The sequence below is a fragment of the Larimichthys crocea genome, chromosome XXII (assembly GCF_000972845.2).
Source record: "Larimichthys crocea isolate SSNF chromosome XXII, L_crocea_2.0, whole genome shotgun sequence".
NCBI classification, from domain to species: domain Eukaryota; kingdom Metazoa; phylum Chordata; class Actinopteri; family Sciaenidae; genus Larimichthys; species Larimichthys crocea.
The window spans coordinates 10,808,657-10,831,821 of NC_040032.1; the positions used below are offsets into that span (position 1 = coordinate 10,808,657).

Sequence of the window (23,165 nt, forward strand, 5' to 3'; positions counted from 1 at the left end):
TAAATGCAAAAAGACAAAAAAAAAAAGTACAACAAATACAATATTCAATACCTTACCTCATGAACAGAAACGCACTGATACTGGAATCTGTAGCTGCTACTGAAAATGTCTTTTTGTCTCTTGATTCACATACATCCTTTATCCTTCAAAAAACATGGTGGTTCTATCACACTGCCATCGTTTTAAAGCAGAATTTTAAAATAAAAGTTGTCAAGTATGCCACTGTTAGACTATCCAGTCTTGATTATTGAGTGGGGATCAAAAAGTTTAAATATTTAATAAAAAACTGTATATATGGCAATACCTTTCTCATACTACTTCACACCATAACCACAACCGTCACTTGCACTTCCACGCTCTCTTTTGACTATTAGCCATCACAGACTCTTTAAAGAAAATACATGGGACCAGACTAAAAGAGACAAAATGTCAGTCTGCAGCAGCTATAGACGCACAGATGCTGAAAATTGACAAATCCAAATCCATTGACATTTTCAGAACAATTTGCCCTGTAATTCTAAAAGAAGTTTTTTTCTTTAGACAGCAGAAACCTTTGATTGGAGTCCACAGTCTTTGTGGGTATAGTACTCTTGAAAATCTAGTGTAGAGAGTACCCCAACCCCCCCTTTGTTATCACATTGATTCAGTCCGTAGGAGGCCTAGTAATGACTAAATGGTGCAGACTCCTTCAACTCATGGTACCCCTGGTGGTTTGGCTCTGTGAAGAGACAGAGAGGGCGGTTAGAGCTACAGTAGGAAGCACCACAAATCTCTGTCTTCTACATTAGCCAACGCTTTTAAAACTCTTTTAGAAATATAGGCGGTTTAGTTTGGTGTCAGAAAGAAAGAACAGAAGCTATATTATACAAACACAATGAAGAGAGAAAAAAAAACTGACTAAACAATGCTGTTTGAATTTTCTGCCTACAGCTGCATATGTCTCTCAAACTGCCTCCTCAGGTCCACTCGGATATGACCTTGTTCTGTATGCCGTGGCTGTTAGTGAGAACTGCTTATGCTACCTTATATCTAAAGCATTTGCTATTTCATTTTAAAAGCCTGTGTCTGTAGTCTGGTGGTCACTTAATAATTTTCTGCACATCCCAAATGATGTAGACGAAAATAGCCACTAGCAGAATACGTTTGAGTGTGTAGATAAGTGTTACGGTACCAAGACTCATATCCTGCTCCACAAGAGGCCTCTTCTCGCTGCAGTTTACTACTCTTCCCTGGGCCGCTCCCAGAATAGTCATGATGTCCACTAAGCTGAGCTTCCCTTCCTCCTTGGCCTCCTCCACCTCCTCGGAGAGCTCCATCGCAGCCTCTTCGCGCTCTTCTATCTCTTCTTGGGTCAGCATTGCGTGCAAGCCTTTTCCCGCAGTAGTGTTGCCCACCTGTGGTGGTGCCAGCGAGCACAATGCCCTCACCTGCCCGTAGGACTTCAGGTGTGCTACATTGGCGCGCAAGAAGAGCAGGAGGACATTGAGGTCATTCAATGGGCAGCCTAGCCTACGCTTGTTGAGAACATCCAGGGCTGGGAGGAGCTCGTAGACAGAGATGAAGGTGGTGTCCCAAACAAAGAGCCGGATCAGGCTGAAGAGGACGATAGGAGCCAGCAGGACGTAGATGGCACCGTTGGCCACACTTATCACCTGAAAAACCAACTGGCCGATCATTTTACACTGAACCAGTTCAGGAACCCAGTTCTGATCCCGCAGCATGCCCGTGCGGACAAAGCAGCTGAACTCGTCCTGCAGGAAGGCAGAGAGGTGGAAGTAGGCCAGGTACAGACAGGCAGCAGTCATGAAGGTCAGGAGGAGGAAGCCCCGCAAGAAAAGCATGCTAACAAGGAAGTATGAGTTCTGTTTGCACTGCATGTATCTCTCCAGTAGAGGGTACTCAAAGTACCGCTTCTTCTTGGCCCTGAAATTGGACAAGGAGAAGAAACTCAGGATTGTGTTCTCCTTCATGTTCATGCACTACACATATTCCCAGCTGGGAGTGTCTCAACCCAACCACAGTCTTCTACTTTTGGGTACTTGGAGCTGCCCACCAAAACACCAAGTCCTCTACTGAGGTGAATATCCTTGTGCAAGGGTGTATCAATGGTACTTGCTGGAGGAGAGGAAAATATAACTCTTCACTCTCTTCACTTATCCCAAGCACATTTTTCCAGTTTATTAAGGGATTTAAAATGACAGCACAAGATCACTTCTGTAACCTTTGAGCAATATTTCTCACTGGCAGATTATTTACTGCCGCAGTGACCCAATTTCTCTACGGGAATCATTAAAGTTTAATTTAGCAAGGAGTATTCTGGTTTGGGGACGAATCGACACTCACAAGATTGGGGGACTGAAAATATAAACATGGATATGGAAACATTTAATTTGAAACAGACATAAAGAGAGATAACTACTCCTGCTACAAGCCGGCGGTCGCTGGTGTCTTACCTTTGCAGTTCAGCCTGAAATGTGAGGGGGTTCTTAGTGTTCTGGCGCATATCCAAAATGCTCTGGGCCAGTCGGATTGAGCGGTTATATGACTTGTCCAGTTCGTCAATTATGAAAAGGAGATCCGAGGCCAGCGAGGGCATGACGAGCTGGCGCCAGATCAGAGCCGGCAGGTACATCAACACCGCCATGGCCAGAAGAGAGTAAGGAAACATCTGGATGGACGATGAGAGGAGAGGGTGTCAGAGATGAGACACATGTGGCAGGAAGGCATTGAAAGAAGCAGATGAGTCACATATTTAATGGCCTCACAACCCAGTATGACAAGTGAAGCATAGGTCTTGGTTTAGGATTACTTTTTGCAATCTGGGTCTGAATACTTTGCAAATGGTTCTACCCACAAAAAGGAGTGATCTGCTTCATTTCAGAGCTGCACACAAACATCTCCAACTGAGGTTTTGCAAGTGACAGTACAGAGAAACAGCAGTTGTCAACATTGTCAAACACACTAGATGGGGATTACATATTCATCAAGCCTGATCTCTCAATGAATCTCTCGACTTACTTTGTGTACCCAGAGTGAGCGCTCCTCAAAGTTTCCGTGGCTGTCAAACTCATGATGCATGAGAGAGTCCCAGCAGTATGTGTCTACGTAGCCGGCCTGCTTGATGGTGAAATTGCTGGGAGGGAAACAGCTGATCTGAGGCCCTGCAGAATAAACAAATGTTGATGTGTAACATTATCTGCTAATATGGGGAATTACTTTCTGCAGCTTCTTTTGATCCTGCGTTATCAACGTGCCTGGAAGTTGTCTCTAAGCACTGTGTGTGTGAGACAGAAATATCATCACGCATATACAAACACACAGAAACCCACACATACACACACTGTACTGTACTGGAGGTCCGGTCCACTAACAGACACATACGTATGAGTCTCTGGCGTGCCCTTTTCTTTTCAGTTCTTCACATAATTTCACTGCAGAAATCATATGTTTCCAAATGGCAACCTGGCATTTAAAAACCCTCTATGACTCCGTCTCAAAACTGGGTCTCCTCCACCTTATACTTAGTTTCACCTTGATATAACCACATGTAGTCCAACCACTTGAATCTAAGCTCCCCACCCATCTATCATTTCCAAAAGGGCGCTCCACCCTTAAACAGAGAGAGCTTTGGGAGGGGACGCACTAAGGGCGTGCCCACCTATTTCTGAGCCTTACAGCAGAAACATGGGCCTTCTGTTTTTTTTTTTACAAGCAGCCTCCAAATCTGTCCGGCTTTCTGTAAGTAGAAACATACTGCCTATAATTTACTGCCAGTCCAGCTCATTACAGGCAACCATTACATGCTCCAATTATACGTGTATGTGTGTGTAATTAATCAGCCACATTTTTAACATATTGATAGTGACACCTAAAATATAATTATGGCAGCTGAGGTTTTGATGGAGTATATTCATTTTAATAGTGACCTTGAATAGGTATTTACATAAAGAAGAAGTTACAGCTTGTGTTTTTAGACTGACACTAACCTCAAACTAAACATGCAGCCTATGTTAGTTAGTGTCTCATGTTGATTTTAACATTATTCTTTCACGTACTGCATGTAAAGCAAAAATGGTACTGGCAAAACTAGCCCATTCTCATGAAGACAGTATAATTTATTCAAAACAACAGCACTCTACATTCACAGTGCATTTTATGGCCATTTTTTAATGACGTGATTATCTAATATTATTAGATAGGCCTCACAAACATTGACAGGCATTGTAGTTGAGCATATCATCTGCTTCCAGTCGTGCAAACATATGAATATTAAAGAAAACCAGATTTTTTAAATGTGATTCACTACCTATAGACGATAATTGCATGGCTTGTCTTGTGCATTTAGGGTTTCCCAACAGTTTGAAATTCTTCTGAGCACTGTAATGACGAGAGCTTAGGCTGAACTTACAGGGCGTGCTGTAGTTATAACACTAAGTGACACCACTGTATCTTCTCCTGCAGCTTACTGTGCAAATCTATTTTTCCACTTGCATGTGTGGGCGCGTGCATTGACAAGTTACCCTAAATACAAAACAACAGCCCGTGTCTTCTCATGAAATCTTGTAAAATATTCTCCCACCCCCCCTCAGCTCCCAACCACCCCTGTGAGCCATTTGGCAAAATCGAGGGAAGCTAAATTTCTTGCCACTGCTCCTATCTCCTCCTCCCACTCCCCAATTAACACTGGCAGATCATCCCCACATTTGTACTTTGTACAAGAATTCTTGGCTGAGAGTCCAGGTGCAAGTAAACCAGACTCCAGACAGCAGCGCAATCAAGCACTGTTGTGAAACTGACAACCCGGCAGATAGGCAGCCAAGATCCATCAGTTGAGCCACGTACCCCCGTACCACATCATGTTGTGAGCGCCCCCCCTCCCTTCCCCTCTGGTTAATCAACATATCCTCTCATTTGACTCAAATAGGGGGGAGCTGCCACAGAAGAAGTTCGCCTTGTAATTACAGCGTGCCAGCGTTAGTGAATGCTGCTCTCAATCATCCCCCATGGCAATTAGCATCAGGAGCACCGGGCTGATTGCAGACCAGCTCTGAAGAGACGACGTTTAGTTCAAAGTCAAGGGAGTCAGCCTCCGCAGCAGCAGCAATAGACTTCTGCTGCAGACTTGCCACGTATACTTTGGATAGTCAGCTATGCTTTTTTTGTGTTTGAATTACTGTGGAGAGACAGACAGGTTGTGGGCATGTTTCATGTGTGGAAACAAAATTATATTCAAAACATGTTTTCTCCCTCAAGTCTGGCAGTAAACAATGCAGCAGTCAACAAACTAATGAAAGGAGCCAATTGTGATTTGGTGTTTTCAGTAATTCCGTGTTGTCATATCATTACTGCTTTTTCTGGTATCTATTACGGCGAGGAGGTCTTAATAGAGTCGGCAGTTAATGTCTTCCTTTTATGATAGGTGTTGTTTAAGTGTTTTCTCCCTCTTGCTTCACAACACTCTAATTTTGTTGAATGTACTGTGTAATTACAGCTCTCATTGTTGTTGCTCTTAATATTTAGTTTCCTCCGTTCTGAGGGATGAGGAGTATCTGAGTGCCAGAATAAAAACCTGCTGGAAAAGAGCACATCAGTTTAACTCAGCTCTGAAAAAGAAGACTTCCTCGGCCGTGAAAAGTGTGATTTTTGTATGTATGATATCACTCCTCATCCCAAGTTTAACTAAATGCAGTTTTGCAAGTAGATAATAAGCAATACAAGGACAGAAAGTACACCATTACTGAGGAGAGGGCACTATATAAAAGTGCAGCTGAAACACAAAAGACCACAAAGCCAAAACACAACCACGGACTAAAAAACATGCAGTCTGGAATAAAGGGTATAATTAGGGGCAAAAGAAAGTGGAATACAGGACAAATGTCCTAACATAGTTTAAAAAAAAAAGGATAGAGACAGAAAGTTGCTCACCCAGCGAGACCTCGCGAGCGAAGGCCATGCACACGAGCATCAGAGGAAGGCCGACAGACACAAATTTGATGACCTTGTCCAGAGGAAGCTCCAGCTCCAGGTGGCTGATCCGGGTTATCCCAGGGCCTTCCTGCAGGAGGGCATCAGATAGCATGGCCTTGGCCGCCGCCTGGGCGATGGACATTTTGAACGCCTACGCAGTGATAACAACAAGGGTTGGGGTTTTTTTTTTTGACAAGATACTGTGTGTCCGCAGTGCTGTAAGTACAAAATGGAGTCGTGACCTTTGTCACGTCACTGCTTTCCTTTCTGTATCTTATCGTCCCTGTCATTCTTTACAACATGTGATATAATAAGGCAGAAAGATAAATACGCAGTAATACAATTAAAACCCTGTGAGTAGTAGATTGCTTTTCCAATTAGGAGGAGATTCAGTCAGAAATGCAATTAACATCACTCCGAGGAAATGTCCTCAGCGTATAAAAGCCATAATGAACTTACCTGAAGTCTTCCAGCTTTGGTGATACTATTAGAAATATGCTTGCAAAGCCAAAGAGTTTCCCTAAAGGCCTGCGCTGTGTTGGAAAGCTCCTTAAGTATTCAGGGAGGGCCTCTGTAAATGAGAGGTTGGATCTGGGCTGGACCAGGCCGAGCTGGGTCTGGCTCTAATTACAGAGAGGACATCTGGGAGCATGTAGGCGCCCAGATGGCACTGACTGCAGCAGACCTCCAGTACCCAGCACTGAGCCATGCAGCTGTGTGTGTGTGTGTGTGTGTATACTGTACATATGTGTGTGTTTGTCTGGTTTGTCCACACAGCGAGGCATGGTGGAAGTGGCCCACTTCAAACAAGTGAACCATCGCCAGTGGCTTTTTCAGACTCTGTCATTCTGAGACTATTTTTACTGCACTTCAGCCTCAGAGCTACTGCAAGCTGAGATACTGTACCATGCAACAAGGATGGTCATGTGTTTGAAAGGAAAACTAATGGTGTGTAAAAAAAAAAAGATTTTTGATTGAGTGGACCTCTAAACTGTTTCAGAGTCTGAAAATATGCAGAACAGGAATAAAACTAAAAACATTTCAGCACTTAGTCACTGCGTGGGATCCGTTAAATGTATCTGTATATAAGAGATGGGAGAAATCAATGAGAGCCGCCGTATGTCGTCATATTTGTCAAGAGGAGTTCAGTCTTGCAGATGGTTTGTTTCCACCAGAGAAGAACAGCGTCGCTCGTTTGCTGAATTCCTTAAAGGACAGTTTCACATTTTACCAAATCTGTTAGAAAACAGTTGGATTACTGTAATTATTCCCACTGTCCATCCGAGCTCGTGATCCCTTTTTAACTGGATTCAAATGTTAGTGATAGGGTACAGAATCCACACTCACAGCTGAAGCTAATGTGAAGCTTCACACGCTGCATCCTTATTTTAGTACCAAACTTTCTCTTTGTGTTGTCGTTCTTCTCGCTGAGCTGCAGTGGAGGAATAGTAACACAAAGGGAGAAACACCAGGTAGCAGCTTGATTTAGCTCCTGTAAAGTGTCACCTTGAGCAATGACCACAATAGTTCCCTGAATTTAACCAAGTAGTTTTAGTTGACTGAATTTAAAGAAACTTTAAACGTGCAATAACAGCTGTTTGTCCTTTTGGGGGCAAAAGAAACAAGCTGTAAAAACCACACTGATGTGTTTTTACCTTTTAAATCAATATGACTAACAAAAAGCAACATTTATATGGAGTCATGTTTGTGATTCACTCTCCTTTTAGCTCTGTTTTTGGTCTCTACCATTTTCTGTGGGTAGTATCTGCCTCTTTAGCTACTTGCTGTTTGAACATGGGCAGGTAGTTCAGTGAGTATCTGTGTTGGTAGTTGTTGTTTTCGGACGATGAAATATTCTTCAGTAAATCCGGTTTGAGTGATAGAACCATGAGTTTGAAGGCTTATCTGATACTCAAGTGACGCACAACACTTTATAACGCCACAAGACAGGATTTAGAAGTTTGAAAGTTACAACAATAATTTTCCTCTTTTTCACAAACCCACACAACAACACAGTGATCCCATTGCAATGAAGGAGTGTGTGTTTTTTCCCTGTGATAGACTGCAGACCTGTGGAGAGCGTAGAACGGATAAAGAATGAATGAAAATTCCTCTAACCCAACATATTCATGTAAAAAACTATTTTAGCAGAGCATTCTTGCATTATTAAGCATTGCGTTTGTTGAACACTGAACCCTGCTGGCCTGAAGTGAACCACAGTATACAGCAACAACCTGACTCTGTATTAAAAAAAATACATTAATAAATAAATAAATAAAAACACCAGTAAATGATTTATGACCAGCTCTGCTGCTGTGGCTAACGCCGTCCCATGATAAGTGAAAGCCCACCTTAAGCTGCTGTATGGGATAGATTATTATATTTTCATTTTATACCACTTGCTCCCCAACTGTGGTGTTCAGACAGGACCACCGGCTGATCCGCTCCTCTGACCTGCTGTACACAAAGTCCTGGGTAGAATATTTATAGAAGACATGTTGTGATACTCGAGTTTTTCATTATATTTAGTGTAAATATGGATGATTTCCATGAGAACTTTGGTGCATTACTTCCTCATGGTAATATCAAGGACCTAATCATCTCATCATGTTGCCTACATCTATATACAGTATTTTCCTCCTGGCAAAGTAGCAGAGCTCGACACTGACAGATATTTAATAAGTTCTGCTGCAATTAAAGATGGACCTTTTCTTTTGGGGGGGTGCAGAAAGCAGTGCAACCATGTAATTACACACAAGGGTACAAGCTGTGTAAATACAACACAATGTGCCTCGTGCAGCAAACACCCACAGGAGTGATTACCATTTACTCCGAGGACACAGATCCACATTTGAGAAGTTGAAGCCCTGTGGTTCGGGTTCTTTTATGGTAGCTGGCTGAAAAAAGGTGGGAGAGCTTTTTTGGGTGGGTGTCTCCCAGCAAGTTAAATCACAGACCAGAGCAGTAACCAGTGGGTGTGAGACTACATACATGATGGGAAAATGGAGGAGGTTAAGCCAATATTTAGACTACTAACTCTGTAATCTGAAAATATGTTACAATGAAGCGAGGCCTGGGAGGGTTTGGAAGTGTCACACACACACACACACACATTTAAACATAAGTCTCGCTCTATTGTGATGCTGGTTCAGATATGTGTAGCGGGGGAACAATGCTCATGCTAAGTGCCGAGTGTTTTGCTCTAAATGTTCTCATGACTCAAACTGACTCAGACTTCCTGTTTGGGAATTTATGGCCCTGGCTTTGTTGAGCACACGCAGAATATGAATTTATCACAAAGGCAAACTCAGTACCTTTACATGTTTTAATTATTAAAATTGGTCTATTGAAACACAATAGATTATGACAACAAAGTGTACAAATGAAATAGAAATATTCCCTATTGTCTGTCACTTGCTCTGGAAGATCAATTTAAAAAAAAGTAAACGGAGAAAAGAATATTAATGAGCAACAAACTTCACGATGAACAATCAGAACATTCAATATAACGTGTTTTTTTTTCTTTTTCTAGACATCTTCACATTAGAAACGAGCGACTCCATTTTTCGTGTGTTCTCGTACAAAACAGAGCTGAAATTGTTTCACAGTTTCTTCAAAACCCTTCACATAAAATCGAAAGAGACGTTACTACGCAGTTCTTTTTTTTGTTTGTTTTCTTCCCCTCCCTCCCCCGGATCTCTTTCTCATTTTCTTCAAAATTATCTTCTTCCTTGAAAAAAAGTGTGTCAGTAAATGACATTGGCTCCGTCTCGTGGAAACTCCAAAGTCATTGTCCGTCGTCTGTGTGTGAGAGTTTTCTCTCACGATGTCGAGATGTGGGTGAGACAGTTTGTGGTGGTGGTGGCGGCTTTTTTATTTTGTGACAGAATCGCCCAAGGTCACAAAAAAAATACACAAGCAATTTATTTTTCTAAGAGTTGATGGTTGAAGTCAAGTATGTGCACGGCCACCAGCTAATGCAATAGCCAGAGTTTGTGAAATCTACAGTATATGCAGAAGCAACTGCCGTTGTCATGTTGTTCCTTGAGCTACCCTCTGAGGCCACACGAAATAAAAACTGAATAAATATGCAAACCTTTAACACCAGAATGCAAACATATGAAAAATCTAATATACATACTATATGTGCAGTCCGTATACACTGGTTTACTACAGTTGCTTTTTTTTTTCTTCTTCTTCTTCTTCTTCTTTTTTTTTTTTGCTCATGGGATAAGAAAAAATTAAACTAAGATCGTTTCAAAAGTCATGCTTGAAAAGGTTTGCTGCAGCAGTGAGTCGAGTGTTTCACTCATGAGGAAAACGACATGCCGAATGCGAGTGTTGTTCGACCTGAGAACCTATGAGTCATTGAAAAGGCGCGAATGATGTCCCACCGGTTGAAGCAAACAGCCAACGTATACAGTCACTTGTGCAGATATTTGGACAGCCTTACACCTTTTTTCCCCCCCTCTCTCTTCTGCTCCTTTCTCTTGGCTGCTCGCGCTTATTTTAGGAAGCGAAATGACACTGTTAACTGTATCTATAAAGTGTAGACTGTCAGTTGAAAAGTGAGAGTACGTTCAGTTCACACATGAAATGAACAGTTAAAAAAAGCTACAGCCTTTTTCTGTAACTCGTTTCACGGTGCCAAAATATTTGGATAGATTACATTCAGTTCATTTGCTGTTCTTCGCACAAACAAAGTTAGTTTCTTAACGTATGTGCAACTACTCAAGGCCCCTCATTCTCTCATTTCCCTTTTATTAGGTCACTGTAACCTGAATTCAAAACGGACTCGAAATGTCACGGCTACCGCTTTAAACTGTTGCTCTAACCGTCCTCAGTTTAAAACCGGCAGTGATGCGTTCAACCTTTTTGATTCCTGTGCCATTTCTTTCCACGAATAACCAGAGAATCCCCCAAAAAATGTGCTACTATCCAAATATTTCAAGAGCTCACTGCATGAAAACATACTATACTGAAATGAAACAACACATAATTATCGTTAAACTAATATTCGTCTTCTATAATCATGATCGTGACGGTCACTGTGTCTGATTAGACTCCACGGCGGCTCTGCAGAAGAGTCTCTGATGAATTTGGAGAAAACCTAATATGCCCTTAAATGCTCTCAAGAGTCACTTAGCATATGAGTCGTCCTAGTTCAGTTTGAATGAGGCCACACTGAGAGGACAACCGAGGTCAAAGTTTATATAGTTTTTTGTTCCTCTACTCGACTATTCCAGTTCCTCTCTGTGCTCCATGCTCAGATCTCTCCTTCCTACATTGGACATTTGCCTCCCCCTGTCGTTTTCCTCCTCTCCGTCCTCATCCTCTTCTTCCTCCTCCATTCCTTCCTCTTCCTCCTCCTCCTCTTCCTCTTCGTCCTCCTCCTCGGTGCCATCCATGGAGTCGTCGGCTCCCAGCATGGCTTGCTGCATGGCCAGGGTGGCTGAATCTGACGACAGCGACTGGAGGCTATCCATACTCAGCGGGTCTGAACAAAGGCAGAGGAAACAGAGGAAGGGTTAGCTGAAAGAGTAAATCCATTCGAATTGTTCCCCTCATATCTTCATCCAATTATCAATATGCAACTAGCTTTAAATACATAAGATCCAACTTACAACTCACATCTTCCCACATAAAATAAAAAAGTCAATAGTGGCACCTAGTGGTTAAAGTTTAACACCACAGATTACATTTTACCTCTTAACCTTTCAGGCATGTGTTTAAATAACAGTTACAATTTGGGAACTTGGAAAAATAACTGTCGTGTGTTTGTGTTTTTTTACTTCTTGAGAAATGTCACTGCTGACATACTGTCTGAGTTGTTTCCTGTTTGAGATCTGTGTGACTGGAGAACTCCAGCCACGATGGAGTCGGGCCAGAAGCGTTGAGTCGGACGGTGCTGGGACTTCATTTTCTTCGCTTTAGGAGCCGGGTCTGGATTACTGGCATCCAACATAGGCTGGAGGATACGCCGACGAGCATTGATGAACCTGTGAGAGAGGTCGAGGAGGAATCGAAAAAGGCTTCGTTTTAGAAAAGATAAACTTATGGTAAAAAGTTACTGATACAGATCAACTTTAAAGTAAAAGAACATCAGAAGAATTGTTGGGAAGAGTTTGTAACTTTGAGAACAAACGTATGGCGAGGTCCAGAACAGTGTGGGCTTCAAATGATTCAACAAATCTCATCAGAGTGGTGTTAGAGGATGTTTCTGGTTTTGAAAAGTGATGTGCTGTATGTATCTCTAAACAAACCAGAGTATACAAAACAACATTATATATGGAAGATGGACATTTACAAGAGGAAAATACAAAGAAAATGTGAAAAAATACAATGCAGTAGCACATCGATAGATAAAAAATGTTAGAGTATACTCAAATCTCTTTAATTTCCTGTTCTCAAGAACAAAAATATAAAAGTCAATTGCACGTCAGTAACAGAGACACACTTTGGTCTCAGGTGTACTTCATGCACACAACCAATAGATGGTGCCACCATGTCAGCAATCAGCTGATCGGCTCCAGCATGAACAGTTCAATTCAAGCAAAGTCTCCACTCCATATTTATACAAAAAATACGAAGTGATGTCTCACATGTACGCAGGAGGACAGCATCTTACCAGTTGTTCACTTGCAAAAGGGTTAGATTTGTCTGTGCTGCGATCTGCCTCTTCTCGTCTTCTGTCGGGTATGGGTGCTGGAAGAACACAGAGATTTCGTTGTGTTTGACTTCTCATGTTGAAACCACTGAACACTGAAACGTCCTAATCTCTGAGTCAACAGCAAACCTTCAGTAAACCTAATGTACACACACACACACACATGCACCCTCTCTGCCTCACCATGAGATGCTGAAAGAGCCAAGAGCGCATGATGTTGGTGGCGTGCTTGGGCAGGACGCCCCTCTTGTTCTTGGACTTCTTGTCTTCGCTGTCCAACAGGGACGACAGGTCCACGTTTACCTTTTACAATAAACACAAGGGAGGAGGGGAAGGAAGAGAAAGGAAGAAAAGAAAGGAGCGGACGGTAAGGCTTAGTTATTGTTGCCACGGAAACAAAGGGAGACTACCAATTACCTATTCTTTTTTTTTTTTTTTTTTTTTTCAGTGGCAAGGGCAGAAACACCTCCTCAAGTGTCACCATGGTAACTGAATTTGAGTAATGATACTTAAAATATAAAGAAGCAGCACTCTTGACTATGTGGAAACATAAGAGGGTCAGCAGTCTGTTTGGTGTTTGAATGAGGAGTTTAAGGAGCGGAGGGTCAGGCGAGCCTTCGGGTTTTTTTAAACTTTAGATTTCTCAGTCTGGTTCTGAAGCAGCGAGGAGCTGGTACAAAGTGTGACTGCGTCTGGCTTGGTTTCCGCTTTGTGTTGACCAAAGCCTGTCTTTGTCTTCAGTGAGAAATCATTAATCAGATGTTATTGTTTGGAGTGTGAGTGCTGAAGGACAAGATGCTCTCAGAGTATTGACAGTCTCTGACAGCCTGCAGTGTGTGTGTGTGTGTGTGTGTGTGCGTGTGTGAGCGCCCATGTGTTTGGTCTAACTAAGACGTGCTTGTGAGGACTGACTCTTAAGAGTCCACTATTCTTGTGAGGACATTTAGGTGGAAAAATGCAGTACCACTTTCTAGGAATTTCAATAGCTGTGGTGTGTTTAGGGGGCATTCATAGTGAGTTATAATGCATCATAATGCTTTGTGACTGCACTCAAACACATAACTAGAAGTTGACTGTGGGAACATATTATGACCACCTATACTCACCAATACGCTGTAACAGTCCAAGATACATACATTGTATATAGATACATACATTGTATGTATCTATATGTTATATTCAAAGTACAACAGAGACTAAATATATTTTGTCAAGCTTCCTTTTTAGTGACATGAAATCAATGTGTTGTGGTGTTCGAACAACACAGTCAACAACTGTACGCAGCCACTGTTAAGACAAATGACATGCCCCTTTACACACAGACACATGTAAGCACAGCTGGGGTCAGTTGGGCCTGAATGTCCCCGGGCGTCATGCTCCACAAAACACATACAAGACTGTTTTGCTGTTTTTGAAATCAGATTCGAGCTGCAAAGCTGGAACCGTTAAAGATAACACCGCCAGGTGAGCTGCAGACTGGTCAGACACAAAGACGTTTTCACAAGCCGAAATGTGTGCAATGCATTTATGTATCATTTGAATTCATTTTAATTGTGATACAAGGGATTTAGGTCAGTGAGTAAATTGTTGGACCCATTTCAGGGTCAGCCAGCCACCTCTGCACGCAGGGCTGTCAGCAGGAAGAATATGGAAGATCACCAGACTTGTTCTCTGATGCCAGTTCATGTGACGCCTTCTAAACTTTAGCAAAACTACCCACATTTCTTGTGTGTAGTAAAAACTATTCACACAGACACACCTGGAACGGATTTTAGGGACGAAATGCTGCTCTCCCTGTGGGAAACCGTTAAATATTTGTGTTATGATTTTGTTTTGATAAAGGTTTGGGGTTGTATCTGTTAAAGGTTAAATGCAGGTGAGTGCAGGAAGTGTACGTGTGTGTCCACGTCTACTCTACAGCACAGTGTGTGTGTGTGTGCTCGTGTAGAAAAGTGTATGTGTGCTCTGAGGGAGATAATATGCAACACAATGGGCCCTCGACAGCAACCATTTCCAAACCCTCCTTGACACTATCTGCAAAGAGCTATACTTCATAAGCTCGATGAAAACATACACTACACAGTGTGGGATGAATCACATCACATACTGATGCATGTTCCTAAATATGTAACATCATATCAGACAAAATCAAACCAAGCAGTACAAGCAACTTTTAGCCTTCTCGTGTCCGTTTGTCATGGCTGAAATACTTCAGTGGGCAGAACGTGTATGAAAATTTCATATGCATAAGCATGCAGGACAAAATGTATGAATAAATAAAAAACACAAGTCTGCTAAAGAATATAAAATTGATTAATTTTATGCAGAGCACAGTAGTGGAAAGATTCCAGGCTGTCTTGGAGATAAATAACGGACAAACACACAATGCCCATAAATACGCACACACGCACACACACACACACACACACACACACACACACTCAGGTCCCTCCTCATACTCCCCACACAAAACAAGACTCATTACAGTTGCAGCTGGGTGTCACGTGGATAACCCTCCTCTTACCCGCCCCCCCTCAGCCCTGGGAGTGCGTGTGTTCCGGGGGAAAGCGAGGTTGAATTAATTGGCGGCACCGAGCTCAAGAGTGTGATTACTCGGGGCTTGTCGTTAAAGCAGCGACGGGGCTGTGTTCAATTCCCAGCCCACATGTAGCACACTCTGCCTCAGCTAGGTCACGGCTATTCACCGAGGCCCTCCTCTGACTGTCAAGCACAGAATTACCTGCCTGAAAGTGAGCCGCTCTTCAGGCCACTGCCACGGCTGTACGTGGAGCACTGTTCAAACTCCCCTGTTCCCGGGTTTTATTTATATCTATAGGCAACAGTTGAGACTGTCAAGGCCAGTCTTTGTCTGGATCCACCTTAGCCTGGTGCTTTTCTGAGACATGCATATGTGTGAAATGTCTAAAAACAAGAAAAACACCAAGATTATTAAATTGAATCTGTAATTCTGAATTCTAATTACCCACCCACTTGGATTGCAGTTTTGTGGTCCAAAAACTAGTTACAAGTTAATTTTCATCCCAGCATCACATAGACTCCTACGGAAGAGTATCAGGGCCAGACATTAAGAGAAAAAATGAGGAGGAAGATTGTTTTTTCTTTGCATTTCAAGAATGAAGTCAAAATCTTCTGTATTTACTTTCAGCATCAGTGCTCAGCGTAAGAAAATCAATCAGATGAGGAACATTTTGTTTTTAAATTTTGCATTTCGAGAATAAAATAAAAAGGATTAGAATGTCAACTCCTCTGGTCCACGTACTAATGCTAGTAGATCTCAAAATTTAGACTTTAATATTGAAATGCCAACTTCTGTTCAACTTTATTCTTGAAATGTGAAATAAAATCTTTATTTTTTTCTCCCTTATGTCTGATACTAATTCTCTTCTATCAACTCCCCATGCTGCATCAATGACACGAGCTAAATCAAAGACAATGCCGGAGCTCCTGCCAACGACCAGTTTACTTGGAAACTGAGCTCTTGTTTTCATGTTCCGCTAACTTTCATGAAAAATATTTTGTCTGCTCTGCACATGTGGCTCTTTTGTTTTGCCTGTGTTGTGACTGTCTTTTAAGGAGTCAGCACCAATTATCCAGGTCACGTTACTCTTGCTTCCTTCGCTAAGAATCAGAAATGACTTCCCAACAGATTTCCTGACAAACATGAAGACAACAAACAATGGACGATACAATTAGGCTGTCCTTTCACAAACTGGTTTAACATGTTCTGGTTAGATTCTTTATTCAGCTGTGATGACATGTTAGTGGTGGAGCTTGACAAAGTAATTAAACTGTCAAAACTCCGACTCAACATTCAGAGAAATAAAAACAGAGTGAAAGGAAAATTGACTGTGTAACACATGATGTTAAATAGTGGCTCTCTGCTTTTGCTGTTTGCCTTACAGTAGCTACACCACAACTTCAGGGGAACCTGCTGTAGCTCCTGTCAATAACATTAGTTTTGCCCTACATCATGCAGTGCAGCTAACTAATGTAAAACATTGACTCTGACCAGCTTCACTAAGCTACTGACAGCAGCGCTCTGTCACAGGTGAGTTCATGGGCAGACCCAGATCGTAAAGGACGGAACACAAAACAAAGTAAAAGCAGCTGGAAGTGCCGGCAAAAATTCAAATGAAAATTCAATAAACAAAATCCAGAAATAAGAAAGAAAACAGGAACAGTGGTGGGTAAACACAGGAAACAGACAAAGAAACAAAGGAAACACAAAATAACCAGGCAGGACGACTCGACACAGGTGAAACTAATCAGGGTGGAGCAGAATCAGCTCATTCATCACCACAACACCCGAACAATCAAAGACAGGGGATACAGTAAATGTCCCAAATATCCTAAAACAACTTCAGAAGCTATTCATATTAAATAAATAAATTAAAATTAAAACTTAAACGTGTGCTTATGGTGTAAAAAATCCAATTCCAGGCGCGTGTGTGTGATTGTTTTAAAGCCTTTCATGGAAAGGCGGTAAAACATTCGTGTGCCGTACTTAACAAACACTGAATTTGTACCAAGGTATGAATGAGAACGTTGTGTTTTACCTTTGAACTGTATTTCTTCCGTGTGTGTAAATCATGTCCTCAAAAATATTTGATCTACACTATAAATGTAGTGTGTGTCCTAACATGACTTCAATTTGCAGTCAAACCTGAACATCATGGTAATAAACAGATTTTATTTCCATTTTGTCTGTCAGCGGGGGGCTGTGTTCAGACAGAGACAATGAAAAGACGCCCGGGGGGGTTTCTGTGAGATGTAAAGACGCCCTTTTAATAATAACAAATTGAACATTGGTGGTGAAGGTACACAGAGAGAGAGTGAATGTGTCAACCAAAGCATCATCGGTCGGACATTTTTACCTGTGAGTTCTGGATCTGGATGGTTCCCGGCGGCAGCGCCTGCGTTAACACTTGCCCTTGCGATGTCACCATGGCAACCGGCTGGTAAAGGGTCCCACCTGAGGGGATAATTTGCCGTCATGAGTATCAAGTGGCTTCAGCAGCTACTGGCAGCCACATCCTGAAATACCACCAGAGCCTTATTAACTTCTTGTCAGCCAAACAAACAAAGGAAAAAAAAAAAAAAAACAGCAAACAAGAGACGAAATGATTAAATTCAAGGTGCATTAATGTCCTTTAACCCAGAGAAAAAGAAGAGTGGAGTGTGTTTTTGCTGCGGGCTTAATTAGTCTTGATCAAGACGCTCTCATCACAGTCTGTTTGAGCTCTTCAGTGTGTAGTGATCAAAGGCACAGAGATTGATTTATTTTGGGTTAAAAGGGATTTCCAGAGGGCAGGATTAACATTTCACTGTACAGGCTTGACATTATAAGAACCTCATCAGCCAAGCACCCTATGAGGGATACTATCATTGCACTCTGATACACATATACACAAAATTCAGTGTATACTGAAAGAGTGCATTGAAATAACACCATTTAAATCTGAAGATTTATCGCAGGATGACGATGTGGATTATTGATCCATTGATCAACATGATGTATATGCAAGATGATTTGACATACGTAGTAGTAAACTACTTTAAATGTTCCATGCCTGAAGTGTCAAACAGCTTGTTCTAATCTGTTAAGACAACGGCATTCTTTTATCTGTCAAATGTCATTTCATTGCAACAGTCACTTTTCTGAAATACAGTTAAAAGACAGAGCAGAGGAAAAAATAAATAAAATTAGCTAGAATAATGAAGTAATGTAAGATACGGGAGAAGAATATTAATAAATAAACAATACAAGTGATAAAAATGTATTACACTGAATGAATTCGAATGGAAAAGAAAATGTGCATTTGAGTCACACAGCAGCATTTTGAATATGCGACTTTGGTGTCTTGTGGCTAAGACATGAATAAAGTGGATTGTAGTAATCTAAATGAGACGAGATAAAAGCTTAGAGTCCTTTCTTGAAATCCGAGAGTTTCATTTTGGCTTTTGAGATCCTCAGCTGGAGAAAATGTGACTGAAACAACCTTTAAATGTGATATTGCACGAGTAAACCACACAAGTCAAAAAATGAATATTGTATGCGTACGTGTCTGGGTTGTTTGATGTTTGTGTGTTTAAACGCATGCTTACCCGATACCACTTGAGAGTTGATTGTAGTCATGGCGACATTGCCTTGTTGCAGACCCCCGGCAGGCACCACAATCCCTGAAGGGTTAACAGAGCTGGAGACAGAGGTCATGGATGGAGAGGAGGTCTGAATTAGTTCCTGGGGGGGATCACAGAGAGACACTAGTGAGCAAATGTAAAGAGGTAGCTCTACTGTTTGTGACTGAAAGAAACTCCCAGCAGCAAACTCTACCTGCTGATAAATGACAAGTATAGCTTGGCTACTCAGAGAGGGATACTATCAAGGAACTATCAGATCCAGAGAGAGTTCTCGACTGACCTGCTGCATGTTGAGACTGGTGTGTGATGGAGAATAGGGTCCGCCGAGGTCGTTACGGAGAAGGTTGTCGCTGTGCATCTTGGTCTTGAGGCAGGTGATGTACCGGTTGCAGAAATCTTTACAGAGCTCATTGACCTTCTCTAACTCCAATAGGTGGATCCGTAACACCTGAATGGCTTTTACCATCTGGAGGGAATGGAAACAAAGCATAAAGAAGTCACCTTCACAACACAGTACAAAACTGAATCTATTTATCAGTTGTTTTTATTTAAAAATACCGCTATTGTGTCAATAAATTAAGATGTTATGGTATTATTTGGACTTGGATCATGGATTAACTAATGCTTTAGGTGATTAAAATATGTTTTGCTACTGCCCCCGTCCACATCAGTGTATTTCTTAGTTTCCATGCTGGATCTTATGTCTGTCTCTCTAAACTACTATAGCTAATACACTGACTGTGGTTAAGTATCTCATTCAGTCCCATTTCAGTAAATCTGAAATAACCGTTCATGTTCACAATAAATGCTCACAATGAAATCTTAACATGTTGATGAGTACAAAGTTTTACAATGGTAACCATCTTAGATCAGTGTTGACATTTGCTAATTAGTACTAACACATAATGTACATAATGCACAGCTGAGGCTGATTTGTTTAGGTACTTGATCAGAAACCAAAGGAATAATAAGATTATTAGTAGTGAAATTTTCATCTTCTGGTAGTGCTAGATGAAAAGTCAGAGGATCATCAAAGTAATAAGAATTCATCTTCTGGCAACCGAGGATATCTGCACCAAATTTCTTCATAATCCGTTTAATAGCCGTCAAGGCATTTCACTCTGGCTGGTGGTGCTTGAGGAAAAGTGAGCAATGAAAAAGTGAGATGAGGTGTTTTTAAAGGGGTGAGATGTGATGAGAGGACGAGTAAGCAGCAATTTCTTTTATTAATGAGCAAGGAGTCACATCCAAGTTTAATGTTTATTCCAGAGATGCATAGATAGAAGTATAGAGTAAGCCTTTCATCCTTCACTCTCCCGAAGCTTGAAATCAACAGATCAGCCTGTAATATGCAAGGCTGAGAGGTCAAACTTGAAGCGTCTCCACCGTCTGTCCATAGGGTTGGCTCGGTTTGCAACATTTAAATAAATAAAATATCTTATTTTCATCGCAACATGACTGTGAGGTGGATTAAATATATACATCTACTGTAGCGCTTGAAGGGGCATGTTAGATTTTATTGCTCATAATGACAAAATATTCTAAGCTCCAATGTAGACTTGCTACCTTTTAGGAGCTTTCGACATCATCTCAGGGTCTTCTTCAGGGAATGTAGACTTTTATAGTATGCAGTTAAAAACTCTAGTGAGCATACCTCTAGGGTTAGATATTACAAGCTGTTCCCAAATGTCAAGAATTAACATTCCTCCAAAAAATAATAATAAGACCATAAATCAGTCATTACTATACAGCAGACCTTTCATGTTTGAACTCAATAAGGAAGCAATTTCCCCATAGTGAGTAAACAAAACACGAAAAAATCCAATCATTGGACGCCTCTTGTTGTTTTAGCTTTAAGCTTACAGACTCAGCTTTCAATACCAATTGACAAAAGGGTGAATAGAAATATTAATATATTGTTATTAGTTTTAAATTCACTGTTGTCATGCAAATTGTGTTTAAGTATTTTTCCCACACACTTCAAGACAGCTTTTAGACCATCATGGGATATGAAGAATCTCCAGTGAAACATGGCCTGAAGCAGTGGTGTAGTGCACAGTATACCTTTCAGTTTTCATCGAGTATATCCACTTCTAAATCTCCTCAGATGCCTGTCATTCAGTACTGTTCTGCAGGATGATTATTCTTCCTTGGATAGCAAAGGGTACGACATAGTTTCCCATTTCCAGGAGTGGAACGAGTAAAGAATGAGGAAATATTCACTCAAAATGCATAATTATACAGTTGGCTCACCCATCTGTGGAACAGTATTTATGGCCACCCTTTTCTGTCACTAATGTGGATTTAAAAATAATTCTTACAACCTTAAGTCAAGCAGAAGTGACAATTTGCAAATACTACAGGCCCATTTTTGGATGAGCTAAATAGCTCTGGGGCATTTATCCTTTGCTGGACGGGACACTTTAAAAAAATCAGGGGAATAAATTAACAGTATTCCTGCTTCTCCAGGCAGCACTACACCACTGGCCTTAAGGAACTCTTGTAGCAGTTGAAGTAGTAGACGGCTGATGAGGCAGGATTCAGAGCAGGTTTTTACAGACTGATGCGCCCGAAGCTGTTGAGGAAAGCGTCCCCACACCATCATGGAATTATTGGCTCCGGCCAGACATTTTCAAATCGTTTAAATGAATGCAATAGCGGAGGTCAGAGAGGAACTTCAATCATACTGGAGGTAGATGACACTGATGGAATGATATTTAACAGACCATTTAATTGGAGTTATGTTGCTAGAAAACATCTTGGGCCCAGGTTTATTTCTTCACAGCCATTCGTAGTGACAAACAGGAAAAGAGAACTTGTCTATAATGTTGTTTGAACGACACATTTTTCGGTTAATGTACAGTATCCATATAATTCTGTGCTTTCTTCTCTTCAGCTCTTATCTGACCATCAACAGCCTGGCTTTAAACCACTCTGTGCGGCACAGTGTAGTGCACTTCTTCAAAGTCACGACTCAAGGTCAACAGAATGGACAGAAAAGTGCTTGGCCAAGGAGGAGATAAATCAGCTAATTAAACCGCACTCACTTAATCAAGGGACCAGTAACTCTTTGCCCATCACAGCCAGTCAGGCCCAGTGTAACATTACTGCCTTGTGGAAGAGTTAGTGCCCTCTGGGAGGGATGCCCGCACCCAGTGCCTCATAAAACACACAGATGCAGGGTTAATTGACTGTTCAGCACTTGTCAGCCAGCCGTCCCAAGTACTGTAACGGCAAGAGAGCGCCGTCTTTTGTTTTTTTTTATTCTTGTCTCTGCCTTTGTCTCGGTCTGGCTTCAATGCCTCCCCTCTTTTTTCAAGAAATGCGATCAGCATCCTCCTCCTCGTAATTTGCAATTACTTTTAGCTGTTGTGCAACGGGAAGTGCAGGGGGAGGATGAGGAAGATTACACGAAAAAGGAGGGAATGATTAGGAGTGGTACTGCAAACAGACACACAGTCATTCCTAAAAATGTTCTTTTTCTTTCTCTAATCATTGAATTAAGTTTACTAAGCTAACTTATATCGCTGCATCAGTTGAAACATAATCAAAGAAACACAATGCAAAGACTTCCTTGAATCAAAGTGGATGAACCCATGTTGTGTTAAAGGTGGGGTCAGTCATATAAGAGAAAGATAGTTTGCTGAGTTTCATCCCCAGGTCTTAAAATACTGACATAAATGGAAACAAACAAAGTGACTCGGAGGGAGCCAAACAACGCAACAGGTGGCGCTTGTGCTCCCGGGTTGTTAAATACAGACGCTTTGGGTTGGTGGCTTAAAGATAGTTGAGTCTCATTAACAGCATGAACGCCACCTGTTGTGTTGTGTCGTTTGCTTCAAGGCACTTTGCTTGCTTTCCATTTATGTTGGTATTTGAACACCTGGGAATGAAATTCAACCGACTGACTGACCCCACCGTTAATGAACGCCACGCCACGGGCACTTTGCTCACCAAGTTGTCCAGTTCTGGATCTTCGCTGAAGAAGGGCTTGTGTTCTCGCTCCTGCTGGTGCACGAAGTTTTCGATGTCCACATCAAAGCTGGCAGACGTGATGCATTCAGAACCCTGTGTGGCCTGCTCACATTTCTCAAACAACAACGCCAGCAGGGGGAACAGTGGATGTCTGAGGAGAAAGAGAAAGAGAGAGAGAGAAGGGCGGTATGTGTCAGTTGGTATAGACGTTATCTTTTATTTATGAGACTTTGATTTCAATTCATATCTTTATTATTGATTGTGTCAAGCCAGAACTGTAGATGTGAAAATCCTCATTTCAATTCACTGTTACGATTACAAAAGTAATTAATGCATCATAGAAGTTTTTATCTGCTACAATTTATTCATCTTGCGGACCCAGAATACTACTACT

At 41.6% G+C, this 23,165-nt stretch overlaps 2 protein-coding genes across 6 annotated transcripts in view; both read right to left on the reverse strand.

Moving 5' to 3' along the window:
• Window positions 1-289: 289 nt before the first annotated feature.
• On the reverse strand, window positions 290-6,654 carry LOC104930636 (pannexin-3). Of its 2 annotated transcripts, XM_010745484.3 has the most exons (6): window positions 6,427-6,651; window positions 5,926-6,118; window positions 3,019-3,161; window positions 2,454-2,668; window positions 1,172-1,923; window positions 290-718 (listed from the first exon to the last, which is right to left on the reverse strand). In XM_010745484.3, exons 2-6 carry the CDS (start codon window positions 6,107-6,109, stop codon window positions 660-662), a joined length of 1,353 nt encoding a protein of 450 aa, XP_010743786.1. In that variant the 5' UTR covers window positions 6,110-6,118; window positions 6,427-6,651; the 3' UTR covers window positions 290-659. The 2 variants fall into 2 exon arrangements, with proteins under 2 accessions (XP_010743786.1, XP_019123370.1); XM_019267825.2 differs by having other exon boundaries at window positions 290-1,923; window positions 6,427-6,654.
• Window positions 6,655-9,278: 2,624 nt separating this feature from the next.
• Window positions 9,279-23,165, reverse strand: part of LOC104930637 (pbx/knotted 1 homeobox 2) — a 76,767-nt gene continuing 62,880 nt past the window's right edge. For all 4 annotated transcript variants that reach the window (XM_027273641.1, XM_027273643.1, XM_027273642.1 and 1 more), the window contains 8 exons: window positions 22,751-22,922; window positions 19,077-19,262; window positions 18,761-18,896; window positions 17,530-17,627; window positions 12,818-12,937; window positions 12,596-12,672; window positions 11,788-11,966; window positions 9,279-11,464 (listed from right to left, as the gene is read on the reverse strand). In XM_027273641.1, coding sequence (XP_027129442.1) covers window positions 11,205-11,464; window positions 11,788-11,966; window positions 12,596-12,672; window positions 12,818-12,937; window positions 17,530-17,627; window positions 18,761-18,896; window positions 19,077-19,262; window positions 22,751-22,922 — 1,228 coding nt within the window. In that variant the 3' untranslated portion in view covers window positions 9,279-11,204. The remainder of the gene's footprint in view (window positions 11,465-11,787; window positions 11,967-12,595; window positions 12,673-12,817; window positions 12,938-17,529; window positions 17,628-18,760; window positions 18,897-19,076; window positions 19,263-22,750; window positions 22,923-23,165) is intronic.